Source organism: Gossypium arboreum, chromosome 8, assembly GCF_025698485.1.
Source record: "Gossypium arboreum isolate Shixiya-1 chromosome 8, ASM2569848v2, whole genome shotgun sequence".
Taxonomy (NCBI): domain Eukaryota; kingdom Viridiplantae; phylum Streptophyta; class Magnoliopsida; order Malvales; family Malvaceae; genus Gossypium; species Gossypium arboreum.
In genome coordinates, this window is record NC_069077.1 from 22,500,542 (window position 1) to 22,515,786 (window position 15,245).

At 35.4% G+C, this 15,245-nt stretch overlaps 2 protein-coding genes across 4 annotated transcripts; both read right to left on the reverse strand.

Annotated features, from left to right (window-relative positions):
* Positions 1-1,752: 1,752 nt before the first annotated feature.
* On the reverse strand, positions 1,753-6,733 carry LOC108455650 (pentatricopeptide repeat-containing protein At1g02060, chloroplastic-like). The gene is made up of 4 exons (XM_053032024.1): positions 6,600-6,733; positions 4,368-6,510; positions 3,076-3,268; positions 1,753-2,951 (listed from the first exon to the last, which is right to left on the reverse strand). The coding sequence occupies exons 1-4, from the start codon at positions 6,689-6,691 to the stop codon at positions 1,984-1,986; spliced, it is 3,396 nt and encodes a 1,131-aa protein (XP_052887984.1). The 5' UTR covers positions 6,692-6,733; the 3' UTR covers positions 1,753-1,983.
* A 640-nt stretch (positions 6,734-7,373) lies between these two features.
* Positions 7,374-13,993, reverse strand: LOC108456710 (probable helicase CHR10). Of its 3 annotated transcripts, none has more exons than XM_017755320.2 (17): positions 13,579-13,993; positions 13,469-13,476; positions 13,285-13,363; positions 13,025-13,182; positions 12,756-12,887; positions 12,436-12,616; positions 11,963-12,098; positions 11,771-11,888; positions 10,874-10,963; positions 10,521-10,628; positions 10,256-10,444; positions 9,788-9,913; positions 9,060-9,715; positions 8,446-8,591; positions 8,207-8,359; positions 7,743-7,857; positions 7,374-7,663 (listed from the first exon to the last, which is right to left on the reverse strand). In XM_017755320.2, the coding sequence occupies exons 1-17, from the start codon at positions 13,757-13,759 to the stop codon at positions 7,645-7,647; spliced, it is 2,595 nt and encodes an 864-aa protein (XP_017610809.1). In that variant the 5' UTR covers positions 13,760-13,993; the 3' UTR covers positions 7,374-7,644. The 3 variants fall into 3 exon arrangements, with proteins under 3 accessions (XP_017610809.1, XP_017610806.1, XP_017610811.1); XM_017755317.2 differs by having other exon boundaries at positions 10,241-10,444; XM_017755322.2 differs by lacking the exon at positions 13,469-13,476 and having other exon boundaries at positions 10,241-10,444.
* Positions 13,994-15,245: the final 1,252 nt, after the last annotated feature.

Genomic DNA, 15,245 nt, shown 5'->3' on the forward strand with positions numbered 1-15,245 from the left:
TTTACTATGTCTTTATAAGACATTTGTCAACTTTTAATTTTGTTTATGGAGTCTAAAACTCCACTATCAAATATTATTTCATATTTTAATCACGATAAAAATTATTTATATAAATATAAAGAAAAATATTTAATATATTGTTAATGGAGTTTTTTAATTCCACAAATAGTGTTATATGAATGACAAGTGTTATCTTTGACTAATTTTAATTTTTTAATATTATACAAGAAGACATGACAGTATTTTACTGTTAGCTTAACAATGTAGAAAATAATAATTCATATCTAATAATATATGAAAAATATTTAATTTTCTAAACGGAAAAGTACACTAGCACTCACTAAATTTTGATTAAAATAATTCTTCAGTCACTAAAATTTTAAAAGTGGCATATCAGTTATTAATGTTCATCGAAGCCCATTTTTCATTATAGACCTAACGGGATAGCTGAGTAATCCATTAGAGTGTCACGCTTGACATGACCGGATGTCCATTTAATGGATAATTAATTTCCACTATGTGATCCAAAACAAAATTAACTTAATGTGCCAAAAAACCAATTAAAACATGAGAAGAAACTGAAGAGACAAAAACAATTTGATTAAAGAAAAATTTTCGTTCAGGAGAGAAATGGAAAACGATTGAAATTCTTAGAGAATCTTTGAAGAAGGGATTGAAAATATTCAAAATTGGGAAATTATTGTGCAAAATTTCAACATTGCCAGAATGGTTAATAGAAGAGAACTAGTTGAAGGTGTTCCATCGATTATAATGGGTAGCAAAACACAATTACAACTAACAACAACATCATCCATATTTTTCTCTCGCAACTTGCATCCTCCATTGTCTTGACTTTTTTCAAAAACCCAACAAGACAATTCATGAACGAGCATTAATGGTGGATCAAACCAAGCGAAAAAACGGCTTGCATTTTGAAATCCACTCTCATACTTCTTGCACCGAAAAAACCTTCTATTTGGGTTGTCATTGGATCAAGAAGTCCTTAAATTGGCTGGATTTTCATAGTAGCGCCCTGGGATCACAGTGGGCATCTCCATTTCTTCTTCTTCGTCTTCTTCCGGCTAGGGTTCTTCTATTTAGCTGGTAATCCTTATAAACTGATAAAAGGATCTGATATGGACATCATGTCATATCCAACGTGGCACCCTAACAGGTCACGTCAACTGTCCATTACATCTGTAAAAGAAAATGGGCTCGGGTGACTGATTTGTCACTTTTCGTAAACGTTAATGATTGGTTTATCACTTTTAAAAATTTAGTAACTAGAATATTATTTTAATTAAAGTTTAGTCATTATTGGTGTATTTTCATTTTTCCAGAAAAAATTGATAAATCTGAAATACTAACAGACATTTAACAATATGGTACTGGCAACTTTGATTCGACCAACTTTAATTATAAACTACTATTATTAGTTTTCAGTAATAGATGCTTTCGCCGTTGACGTTTTGATCTCTTAGTTCATATCATTTTAGACATTGAGAAATAAAAATAATTCATTGTCAATGCATCACAAATTACTATAATACAAGTACTCATTTGGTTATTTTTCAATTCTTGCTATGACATAAAATAATTGCTTTTGCTATGTAACATGTGTTCTAATAAATATTCATCATCATAATTGGGGTATAAAAATAAAATACACATTCAGTTTAAAAATAAATTCAATAAATTATTATGGATGAAATAAAGAAGAAATAGATCATAGATACCAATTTGAAAAGTTAATTGAAACTTGAGAGGAATTGAACATATGGTTATCAAAGATAAAGAAGAACTCAATGTCATTTTCCATGTCATGTCAACTAAAACAAGCACAATATATGAATATATATATATATATATATATATATATAGAGAGAGAGAGAGAGAGAGAGAGAGAGAGAGTTAACAAGTTGCTGTTGGCATTATAAAGATTAGAAAACAAAGTAACAACTTCCCAATATGAATGTCATGTAGTTACAGGCTGCGAAGAAGAATGCCTTCAAAAGTAATTCCAGGACCAAATGCTAAGGCAAGCCCCCATTCTTCTCCTCCTCCTCTCTTCAACTCTTCCCTCATGTATTCCATCACATAGAAAATGGTATTGCTGCTCACATTTCCGAAGTCCTTCAAAGCTTTCCTGCTACATTCTAGTTTCCCCTTGTTCAGTTTAAGAGTGCTCTCCAAGCGGTTAAGTATCGCCGGTCCTCCAGGATGAACTGCCCAAAACATTTCATTGAAATCTGTCAAACTAGCCTTTGACATGAGTTTCCTGCAGAATTCCTCAATGTTGTCTTCGATCTTCTGGGGAAGGTCTCTGCCAAGTTTGAAGTTTATGCCTTCTTCAGTAAGGCACCCATCGATGACACTCTGTGTTCCTGGCAGAAATTGTTGTACCGCATAGCTGAGTTCCATGAAAGGAGATTCTTTTCCCGTTATTGGATCAGTTCCAATGATGACTGCTGCTGCTCCATCACCGAAAAGTGCTGCACCAACAAGGTCATAAGGGCGTGCTTTGTTTGGAGGTCGAAAACCAAGGATGGTAGTCTCAGAGGTGGTTAGCAGAATACGACTTCCTGGGTTGTTTTCAGCTATGTCTTTAGCTACTCGGAGGCCAGTGGCACCACCATAACAACCAAGGAAATAGAGCATTACCCGGCTAACATCGTTTCTTAAGCCAAGCTCGCTGGCAAGGTAAAGATCACCCCCAGGTAAGCGTATTTCACTGGAAGAGACATAGATGATATGGGTGATATCAGTTGCAGGCCTCCCCCATTCCTCTATGCAAGCTAAGCTTGCTTCAAATGCCATCTCAACAACTGCCGGGTTTGCTATTTCAAGCCTTTGTCTGATAGTTGATGAACCCTCAGTTGCCAATTCTGGGTATTGATCTAAAATCTCCTTGCACATCACTGTGTACCTAGTCTTCACAGTAGTTGTTTTACCTACCAAAGAGAACAAAAATAGAAACACACAGATTGAACCTAATTATATCATTTTTATCTATGCATGTAGCATTGTCTAAGACCCCCATTAAGGAGGTTTGAAACAGAGTGAATTTTTGCTTACATAAACGTTCCAGTTTCTCTTTGATGGAGACATCTTGGCAATTTGTATCGCGTATATAGCCCTCCACCAAGTATTCTTGAGGAATTAGTTGCCGTGGAAAGGCCTTGCCAATGGCGAGCACCGTTGCCTTCCCTGGTGTGGAAGCACGCCTGAGACGGTGCCATGGAGCATTGTTATTGTCAATTTTTGACATCTTTAGGAGGGCCCGGAAAGAAGATTAACTGATTATGCTTTTGAAAAATGTTAATATTGTAGGAATTTTTCATGAGCAAGGAATATAAAGGAGAGGTTGGCCTGTTCTTGGAGAAAGTTTGGTTTCAAGAAAGCCTATCATGAAAAGGGGGCTTCATAATATTTTGGGCAAAGGTTGTTAGAAGTCTGAAAGCTCCCAAAGACAGCAGTCTTTAACTTCTTTGGATAAAACTAACTAATTGTAATTTAAAACATCACTTGGCTTTTGGCATGAGTAGACAATATAGGAACTACAACTTAATATAAGGTAACCTTTCTTCATCCTCTTCCTATGAATAAAAGAAGTAACAAAACGGAAATTCAGCCAAATCTCTCTAATCGTTTCTCCTCTTTACAATATGTTCAAATGAAATGAATTTTAGGCCTTGAAGTCGGAAGACTGGGCAACTTGGGAGAATCCTATCCTTCTTTGCATAATAATATGTGGATTTATGGAAGACTTCAACCATTCGCCATTGTTTCGTAGTTGGCTTCAATCGTGTGCTGGACTTCCTGCAAATTGATTCTCCTATATTACTGATTATGGATGAACTCTGTGCTGAAAATAATGAGGCCAACTACAACGTACAAAAGTACTTAAAATTTGTGGGATGTTTATCTATGAAATTTTTGAATATGTACCTGCAAGTTATGGGGAGAAAGAAAACAGTGTTAATGATAAATTATATCTACACCAAAGCAGTAGAGCTCTGTACCAGTGAAACACAGGTTGAAATTACTTGGAGGGCATCTTAAGCAGGCACAGGATAATACAGTTCATCATCTTGTTGAATCAAGGGATTAAGGTATCAACCAATCAAATCTAAATCCAAGAAAGTAATTTCTTAGTAAATGCATGATGTCCCACTTTATGAGACATAACTGAAACTGGTCCTTATATTAGAGTTTTGAAGAACTAAGAAATGAATCCTATCTGAAGACTCCGCCGGTTTCGTTGTCAATACTTCAGACGACCCAAAAATCCTGCAGTTAAGATGTTTGGTCTATACCTGTTTGACACTTTTGGAAAATGAATCAAATAAAGACATCCGAAGGAATTATTGCTGCTGAAATTTTGGCATCCTGGTGCTGAATTTTGAAGAAGCATCATTAGCCTGCCACTGGTTTGGCATCCTCTTCGATACAAACTCAGCTTCATTTAGCCGTCCTCCAGCTTGTAATGTGATTTTCAAATTGTCAAGGCATCTCAACTCTAGATGTTTACCCCTCTCCACGAGCTCATAGTACAAACCAAATGCTTCTGAAAGTCTCCTGTTGTTACAAAGACCTTCTATGACCGTGCAGCAAATTTCAATATCAGCAGTTTGGTGCTTTTCCAAACTAAATTGTATCATCTTGCACGCCTCCAAAAGCATTCCACTCTGGCAAAGGAAATGAACCAAGTCTTCCATCTTAACCATATAGCCGTCATCATATAGTAATACAAGAACTTGAAAAGCTTTATCCTGCATCCGTCTTGCAAGCAGCAACTTTACAGTCTGTGTCGAGAGATTGATATTCAGTCTAATTCTATGGTCCAGCATTAGAGTTACCAAACTGGCTGCTTCTTGGGCACAACTCTTTTTCAGAAGTTCTGCAAGTATGGAATGAACAGAAGATGTCTGTGGGAGATGTGAACTCTTCAGCATCTTCTCCAGGGTCAGGCAAGCAAGAAGAGATTCACCCTTCAGCAAGAGACCAGTAATCAGTGAGTCATAGATCTCAAAACCCGGTTCAAAGTCTCTTCTCAACATCAAGACCAAGAGCTCATATCCAGCTTCAAACGTACCTTCCTTGCAGTGCCCTAAGATTAAAGTCTTGTAAGCAGGAGGGTCTTGTCTCCCCCTCTTCAATAGCTGTCTAAACACTCTCTCAGCTTTCTTAGTTTTTCCATTAGCACATAAATACTCAAACATGGGATTATATGCCGCAACAACAGGTGTACAACCTACATGACCTAATAATATCTCCTTTTTGGCTAGCTCATCAAAGAACTCCTCTGCTTTTTCGAAGTCCGCTATTTGACATAAACTCCTGATTATAACACTATAAGTAGCTGAATCTGATTGTACCTTCATTTCTGACATCCTTTTGAACACATTTAAAGCTTCATCCATGTTCCCAGCATTGCAGTGCGCATTAATCAGCGTGTTGAATGTGCATGTATCTGGAGTAAATCTTCCATCTTTTCTCATTCCCTCCAAAATTTCTTTTATCTTATCATACTTGTGCACCTCAGAGAGCCCTTTAATTAAAGTATTATAAGTGATCTTATTCGGTTTCAAACCTCTACAAATCATCTCTTGGAAAACAGCCAAAGCTTCATCAATATCTTGCTTCATACAATACCCTCTAACCAGAGTAGTGTAAGTAACGACATTAGGATTCAAATCCAAACTTTTCTTGCTCATACCTTTCACCACATTGTGGGCAATTCTAACCTTTCCCACCCTGCATAATCCATCAACAATTGTATTATAAGTGACAACATCAGGATCACATTTAAACCGCTCCATTTCCTTGAAAAACCTAAACCCCTCATCAACCATTGAATTCATGCCAAACCCTTTAATCAAAATGTTAAAAGTATACACATCTGGTGTAACCCCATATGTGCTAAGCATTTCATCGAACACACTCTTTGCCATATTCGTGCGTCCTCTTTTAAGCAAAATTGACAAAAGATTATTGAATGAAATGACAGAAGGAGACACGCCGATGCTTTTCATTGTTTCGAAAACCTTGATAGACTCTTGAAATAACCCCGCTTTACCATAGCTCCTAATCAAGCTGTTAAAGAACTTGTCCTCGAGCTTAACAGACCCATTAGACCTTTTCTCAATTGAAAGCGTTAAATTACGAGCTGCATAGAGATTTCTTTCTTTACCCAAGATTTCAATCATCAAGAAAAAGGATTGGGCATCGTGAGGGAAACCCATTTGTTGAACCCAGTTAAAGAATTGAAGAGCTTTAGATGGATTTTTAATGAGGCGAAGTGTTTGCAAGACGGTGGTTTTCGACAGAGAGGGAGACAGAGAAGAAATAGAGGATTCAAGCTCACTTGACCATGGCGTGGAGTTGATGACACGAGCCATAAATTTTGCCCCCTTGGTTTTGGTCGATGATTCTGCTTTTTCATCCAAACCCTGATTTCCTTCATTGGTGCCTTCGCCATGTATCTCGATTCGACCACAGGAGAAGCACCTAATTTATTGTTTGAAATTACAAGAGATAAAGAAGAAGCCAAAGAAAATAAAGTGGAGGCAAAGAAAAGAGAGTCAAGAGATATCTACCGGATAACAAAACGAAGCGGACACTGGTAAAGAAAAAGTTGCTTGCCGACACCATGGTAAGAACGAGGACTAAGCACCATTTCCATGAACATAATAAAAATACTACAAACAAATAATTTTATTTCTTCCCTGCTGCGGTTGAAAAATAGTAATTTTAATTTAAAATAATAATTTAAATAATATTTAAATAATTTAATTTAAAATACTTTTAAGCAATTAAATAAATTATTTGTGAAATTTAACTTAAATATATAAACTGTATTAGAAAATTAATTGAATAAAAACGATAAAATTAATTAAATAAAAACGATGATTAGCAAAATAAACATATTAAAGAAAATTAATTCTTTTATTAATTTACATGCTCATTGTTAAATGCTAAGCAAAAACTTAAAAAATGATTATTTGAAAAATAAATATTATATGACAACTCATTAAATTTTAATTGGTTGGGATGAAATAAATAAAGATATTTTAATAATTTCGCTTCTTTTTTGAGCTTTTGAGATTGAATCTAAAAGTTTATTATTCCAAACTCACCTTGTCCTCTGAGACCAGAAGTGAATTTGGATCCAAAAGATAGAGTGGACAAGCCCTTATACAAGTTGGATCAAAGTAATTGAACCAAGAGAGGAACAGTAGTCACCATGTCAGAGTGGCGTGTTCATCTTCTGTTTTTAATGGCGGACTTATCAACAATGTTAGCGAGAAAAATTTCAGGCGCTTCGTCGTCTTTAATGGAACTGACTGTGATCGAACACGAATTGATGAGCCTTTGATATTAGTATTGCAAGTGCATTCTTTACTTAAAGAACAACAAATTCATCCCACCAAATAAATGGTCCAAAGGAAATTGTAATATACCCATATCATCCCATCAAATTCATATATTTACAGCATGCAGAATAATTCATTGTACAACACATTCAACCTTCTCTAAAATGTCATGGAAGGAGATAAGTATATGAGAGCTCCTAACTTAAATTTATGGCTGGCAGACAGTTATGAAGGTCATGAACATAACACACAATACTCCTTCAGCAAGTTACCGACGGTAATAATACCTACAAAAGGTAAATGAAATTAGTTGATTAGATATTCTTGCAAAGAGAGAGAGATAGCTGATAGGAGGGGGATGCATACACAAAGATCTTTACACCATAAATGGAAGCATATTTTCTCAGAAGACGTTCCACGGTGTACCACTGAGCACGATCTGATCGATCTTGATATCCAATTCGTGGCATGTGGATTGAAGCTGTTAAAAGAAGGAATAAAATACATTAGATGGCTCCAAATGGTTGAAGCAAACGAGACTTGGATTCTTCATAGCTGTAAATGAAAATCAAAATGATGCTTCATTTCATAAGCTGTTGATTTGTTTTCTGACATTTTGGTGGCTGAAAGCAGTCTTACATGCATGAAGGCAAGAGATCAGCCAACTAGATTGAATCATAGAAGTAATTTACATAATGCAATGATCAAGTATTTAAGAGACAACAGAACAAAAGAGAGAGCATCATCTTACTTGAATGTTTTGAAGATGTAATATTAATTAATGATGATGGTGGTGATGATGTAAGATGGATTAACTTAAAAGTCTTTACCAGAATTTTCAGCTGCTGAGAATGATGCCTTTGATAAACAACGTTCCAGATCAGGCATAGTGATGTCACTACGAGGAACTTTACGTCTTGGATTATAAGATTGAACAACAGCCAAAGCAACCCATAATGGTGTATTATTTTCCTTGACATCCTCTGCATAGCAGAAAATGGAGCAAGAGTGAGAAATTAGAGACATGATTAAAACCCAAAAGGAGAATTCTACAAGTTACTTAGCTGACCATTGACTCTTATAAGATGAAGATCACCGAGATGAAGGTCCTGAAACTCGGATGCTCGTTCGTATGCAACAGGAACACTAGCAGAAAGCTTCGCCAGAGCATCAAACATTCCACCATGACCCCAGTTTCCAGAATTATCAATACAACTGTCAAATTAACATTAAATCAATGATTTGAACTTCCTAGGCATTTAAATGTCTATACGTTCAACTTTCTGATGGACCTGTGCAAATAAGTCCATAGGGTAAAATATTAACATGAACATAATATGAAAAACATACATTCTAACTTTAAGTGACAAATGATACATAAAAAAACAGGTGTGGAATCACTCAAAATATTAAGGAACAAACTCATTTTCAAATGCTACATAAAGTGCTCAAAAGAAAGTTGATGCAGATTCAGAAATGCTTCAAAAAGGAAGTTTGCAAATGAAATTCAACCAGAACGTTATCTTAGCCATTTTAGCAACCATGCAGCAGTGGAGGCTCACAATTTAACAGTGACTTAACAGAGGCCATTTGTTTGATCATGGAGGAAATTACCCACCATCATTACTCCTGTAATGAGCATAATAATGAGAAGGCTAAGGTGGATGTCTGCAAGAAACTAACCTGAATATTATAGCAGGCACAGAGGGACAAACTTTTGATGGATCAGTACAATCGCCATAAACAAAAAAAACAGAGCCAGAATCTGACAGCATATCACCATCCATTGGACAAGGATCTTGGACAGACAGTGAATGGTATCCATTAGCTTCCCACTTAGCCACCTTTTTTTCCTCCACCTTCTTCTTTGCAGCCTCAACTTTCAGATGCCTGTCCTCAGGAAAGTTCCTACTACTTTCCAACGCCATGATTTGATTATCACCCGACTGTGAAGCTACCTTGAATTTTTCAACCCAAGAAAGGTATGAAACCTCATCAAGACCAGGATCATTGCTGACAGAACTCTCTCTCATATGAACATCATGGCCATCCATCAAATACCCTGCATTAATCTCAAACTTGCCGTCATTCTTGCCTAACATTTGTTCATAACGCATTGCAATTACTTTCTCGGCCATAGCACTTAGCTCAGATGTCTTTAACTCATATGCTTCTTCATTATTGGTCTGAGTAGGATCGAACATATGCAATCCAAATATGATGGATCGCAAATCACCCATTTCAGCTCCTTCCATTTCTTTCCCCTCCTGGTCCATGACATGATCTCCTACAACATTATGACTAAGCTGCAGCTTCCTTTCTGCTCTCCGCATAATTACCTGCATCAATACAGCCAAGTGCCAGGAGTAAGTATAGTGGCCTTCAATTTTAATTGGTATATAAGATCTCACCTGTTCCACACTATGTTCCGTAACAAGGTTTATGGACAACACATGATTCATTTGGCCTATTCTATGTGCTCGTTGCAGAGCCTGCTTGTCTACCTGAGGATTCCAGTCTTGCTCGTAGAATATAACCTGTGCTATCAAAATTAGTTGGGTCAAGAACATGTGAATATAGTACTGAGAATATAATGGAAACATTTAGGGTGTGCTTTAGAACAACTTTAGGAGGATTTTAAATCCAATTTCTCATCATTCATAATTCCTTAATTGAAACACAAGTTTCTACAATCAAATCTCTTACTATGGTTAAACCTACCCATAGTTGATAGTACTTTGCAAAGCAAAAACTGGATGAGGAGATTAAGGGAAAGAAGTATCCTCGCTCAAAATGTTAGTAACAATTTCATACAACGAAAATTGAGAAAGTAGTCATCCAAGAAAGGAATTGAGATAATTTACAGTATCAGCAGCTACCAGATTCAAGCCAACACCCCCAGCTCTAGTAGAGATCAAGAAAACAAAAGCAGCATTTTGGTCAGATTCTGAATTCACACTCCCTTCAGCTGATTGTTTGCTGAAACTTCTAATTGCAGCAAACCGCTCTTCAGCTCGAATGGATCCATCAAGCCGCTCATAGGAATACTTTCGTAACTCAAAAAAATCCTACATTGCAATTTAGATATACTATTACACAAACATTAGCAATAAAGCAGAAGCATTCCTGTTATGGATGACTAACCTGTAAAATGTCAAGCGTATGTGTCATCTGAGCAAAGAGAAGGACACGATGCCCAGAATCATATAGCTTCCAGAGTAGTTGATCTAAAACCATAAGCTTCCCACTGCCCTGATCAGGAAATTTTAAGAGAGTGATGGGTGTATTCTAAAACTAGAAGTTTACTCTTTCGCCCAAAGCGATAGGAGTGGTGAAGGCAAAAGAAGATAAGTTTTTGACATATTCTGGTTCACAGTTTTTGTTCTTCTACAAGTATTATAGTCTTGAGTCTTGAGTCTTGACACAACAAAAAAATTGAAAAGAACTCTTAATTGAATACCTTTATTTGAGCAAAGCTATATGCAAAAGTGCAATACCTGAACAAGGTGTTCACCCTCTTCATATGGCTCAGGCTCAATGCCAGGGAACAGGTAAGGGTGGCTACATGCTTTCCTTAGTTGAATTACCTGCCCGGTAAAATTTTAAACGTTTTAAAAATAGAGCAGAAGAATAAAGAAAATTGTCTGAAAGCATGTAGGGTGCAAAATAACTTCTGATGAGGAATAATAAGTAAGATGACTAAGTGTCAAATTAATCAATGCTTTTAAAAAGATTTAAAAGTAGGGGCATTGAAACATATAAGGAATGCCTTGAGAAATTGATGCCCTAAAATGGGTTATTTTCATCCAACAGATAGAAGAACTTAGAACTATAATTTGTGCAGCATCTCAAGGACCAGAAGCAGACTTATACAATACAACTGTTACATGAGAAAAGGCACCAGTTACTAGGGTTAACAATAGGAGTAGTTGGTGTTACATGAGAAAAAGATCAGTACTATGGTTAACAATAGGAGTAGAACTGGTATTCTTGAGAAATAGCACTATTTAGAAAGTTAACAATAAGAGCAGAACAGGTTTACATGAGAAAAACACTACTTAGAAGAGTTAATAATCTGTAGCCCAATGATTAACATCAAATCATCATGTAACATAGTTTGTTGGATCTATCAACTCATTAGCTACCACTCTCCAAGACCTTGGTAAGTAGATTTTTCAGCAGTGGAATAATATTGGTCCCTTATAAGACTTTGATAACTCGAAAGGAAGCATAGTATATTGACAACTCCGATATGAACTTCCAGCATGAGACATGAAGCGATTTATATAATGCTTAAGAAATGAAGGAACGACAGCCTTGGTATTCATATTACAAAGTAAATGTAAAAGCTTATAAGTGAACATCAAAGCTGAGAAGTTAGGAATCTAACATACAATATTTTGTAAAGAATGATGGCTACATGAGCCAGAAGATAAAGCAAGAAGTTTTGGAAGCTCCTTTCTTAATATTGAAGTATACACCTTCTTTTGCAGGCTAACTAATGGAGCCATCCTATAGAAATAAAATAAAAAAACACATTAGCATAAGAAACTTGTAAGTTTTTAAAAAGTCAACATAGAACTTACACAGTAATCTCAGTAAGAGGCGGGAGTACTAGATTTCCAGACTCAATAAGTTTAGCTTTTGTCCGTCGAAGCATAAAAGCTTGCAATATATACTTTAAACTCTTAAACAACTCCTTGGACTTAGATGATGTACTATCTGGTAAAAGGAACCCCAGAAAAGGTGTAAGATGTGTGCCATGAATCCCCTTATAAAGTCATTATGTCCATGTAGAAGCCAACATAAGGTAAGAAGGCAGCAATAGGCATTTTGTAATAAAAAGGTCCTCAAAAGTCATAAATGCTTAATTTCAAGAAATAAGCAGATATAAGAATAGATTTCAATCCATGAAAAAAAATGCCAGAGTTTTGAACTGAGGGAAGCAAGAATATCAAACCCTTGATTCAAAGATATACACCATGCTCTGAAAGGACAAAACGTAGATTCAGATGAGGCCTAAAGTTAAACAACCAATATAGTAAATACCAAAGACAACCTGATGAAATATCTCCAGCTTCTTCGAATAAAGAAAGAAACTGGTTTAGGGTTCCAAACACCGAGGGCATACAAAAGTGCATCAAAGCCCAGAGTTCAGTGAGATTGTTCTGAATAGGAGTACCAGTCATCAACAACCGTCTTGGCATAATAAACCTATCGTTAAGGACATTATACAGTACCTGTCAAGATCTACAAATTAGAATGTCTTATTTAAGCAATTATATCAAACTTACTTAGAAATTAATATATAAACTACAATATCATAAAAGAAATATGAAGAAGAACATTAAAAGATATATCTTGCTATCTTAACCATACGCTGGAAGGATTTTTAAGCCTTTGAGCTTCATCTATTACAGCATAATGCCAGGGTATTTGAGAGAGAAAATCTTGATCGATCAATGCTATGTCATATGTTGTTAAGAGCACATCAAAGGGTAAGGATGGAACCTACAACATACGGGAAGTTTCCTCAAACAAGTTGGTAAAGAGACAACTGATGTTTCAATACACTCAGTACCAGAACAAAACAACTACTTTGGCGGACAGATTTCAAACATAATGCAAACACATAGCAAGAAACTCACATTTGATGATGACTTCTCTTTCACGTGCTCATATATAGTCTTGCGTAGACTTCGCCGGTGTTCTTTGTCACCGACATACCTAAGAACTTCTAATTTAGGCGTAAATTTAACTATCTCTGACACCCAGCCGTCTGTTACACTTAAGGGACAAAGCACCACTACAATATAATTTTGACAACAATGAGAAACCAAGGTGTATATATATATATAAGCCCAGCCACCTCAAAATTCTTAAAATCAAACCAAAAGTTCCAACTCACAAAATGGCCCCGGTGACTTCTGATGGACCTTCAAATAGCTCAAGAAGGAAATAGCTTGAAGAGTCTTCCCCAATCCCATCTGTCAACCATTGTCAAATTACGGAAATTATTATATACAAAAGTTTAGTGGGAGAATTACCGCTATATTTACAAATTTTAATTCAATTTTGAAAAAGGAACAAACCTCATCCCCTGCAATATGAATTCAAGAAATAGAAAAAAAAACTTACATGTTAGAAGCTAAATTTTTCAATGGTAATGATTTCAGAACTAAAAAGACAAAAAAGGAGCTACCAAGAACGACGTTGACGCCAAGAACATATCTCCTAACAAGCCAAGACACTCCGTCGACTTGGTGAGGTTTTAGCGTCGCGGTGACTCCAAACTCTACACAATCCACCGTATCGTCTCCGGCGCGTTCATCGTACGCGAGGACGATTTTGGCCGCGGCTTTAAGCCTCTGTTCGTAATTCATGAAGCTGTTTTCATCAGATTTGTTGTTTTGTGAAATTGGAAGGAGTTTCCGGGTTTTAGATTTGGCGGCCGATTTCAAAAAAAGGGAAAGCGTGGAAGGAAAGCTAAAAAGTTTCAACGGCGCCGATCCACGTGGCTGCAATCCAGGTTCAGCGAGTCTTAGGTGGAAGCATGTTTTAAATGCTATAACGCCCGGCCCAAATATAACCCAGTAGAGAACAAATAAGAAAATTCCATAAAATAATAATATTTAGGTAGGTAAAAATTCCGTTTGTTTGGTTTTCGTAGTCATCACTAAATTCTTAACGGGTTAACTCTAAAATGCTTTAAAGTTATATTTTAATTATTTATATTTAAAATATTATATTTTAATCATTTATATAACTGTGTTATAATATTTTAGTCATTGAATGTTGATTTTCATTGACAGTGTAATGGTAAGCTGATGTAACACGTTAAATTATTATTCTAAATAAAAATTTTAGGTTAAATCATACAATTGGTCTCTATATTTTTTTGTTTTGAGCTATTTATTTTTTTCTTTTATATTTTTTAACTTTTTTTTTGTTCTCTTCTCTATCTCCCTCTGTTTTCCTCCCTTTTTTATTTTTTTAATGTAATTTTTTTATGTTTTTCATTTGTTAAAACTAGCCCTCATACTTTTTTTAAACAATTTAAATTAGGAAAATCAATCAAAGAGACGGAGAAGCAAAAGAGAATGGAAAATAAAGAAAAAAAGAAGAAGTTAAAAGAACATAAAAGAAAAAATTAAATTGCTCAAAAAAAATATGGGGATCAATTGTATAATTTAACCTAAATTTTTTTTTGAAATGATGATTTAACTTGACACATTAGCTTACGATTACACCGTTAACGATAATTAACGGTTCAATAACTAAAATATTACAACAAGTTAACGTAAGTGACTAAAACATTGTAACAGCCTAATTTTCAGTGGTGTCGAAAACAGTGATTCGAGATCACTAAATCTGACAAGTGAATTGAAAGTTTAATAAATTAAAATAAAGGAGTCAAGTGTGGCATTAAAAATATTTTTAAATTAGTGAATTTTGTGATTTGAAAGGAAATTATTAGGAAATCGGGTCAAAAACGAGGTATCGAGACCTCGAAATATTTATGGAGTGTTATTGAGTTAGTATTAAAGTTTCGTTAGAAAATTTTAATGTTTTGATAGTTAATTAATTAAAAAAATTAAATTGTAAAAGGTGCAAAATTTGTTAAATAGTGATAAATAGCTTAAGTGCCTAATAAGGAGGGATTTAAAAGCAAATTAGACCCAAGTTATATGGGCTGGACGGTTTGGACAAGAAAATTAGCAAGAAAGTAAGGTGAAATAAGGGTAAAATTGGAAATTTTGCAAATTAAACCAATAAAACAAAGACAAAATTAAAAAATCTAGAGATTTCATCATTTTTCTTCAGCAAAAAGTCATAGGAGGTCTGGAATAAGCTGGTTTTTCATATTTT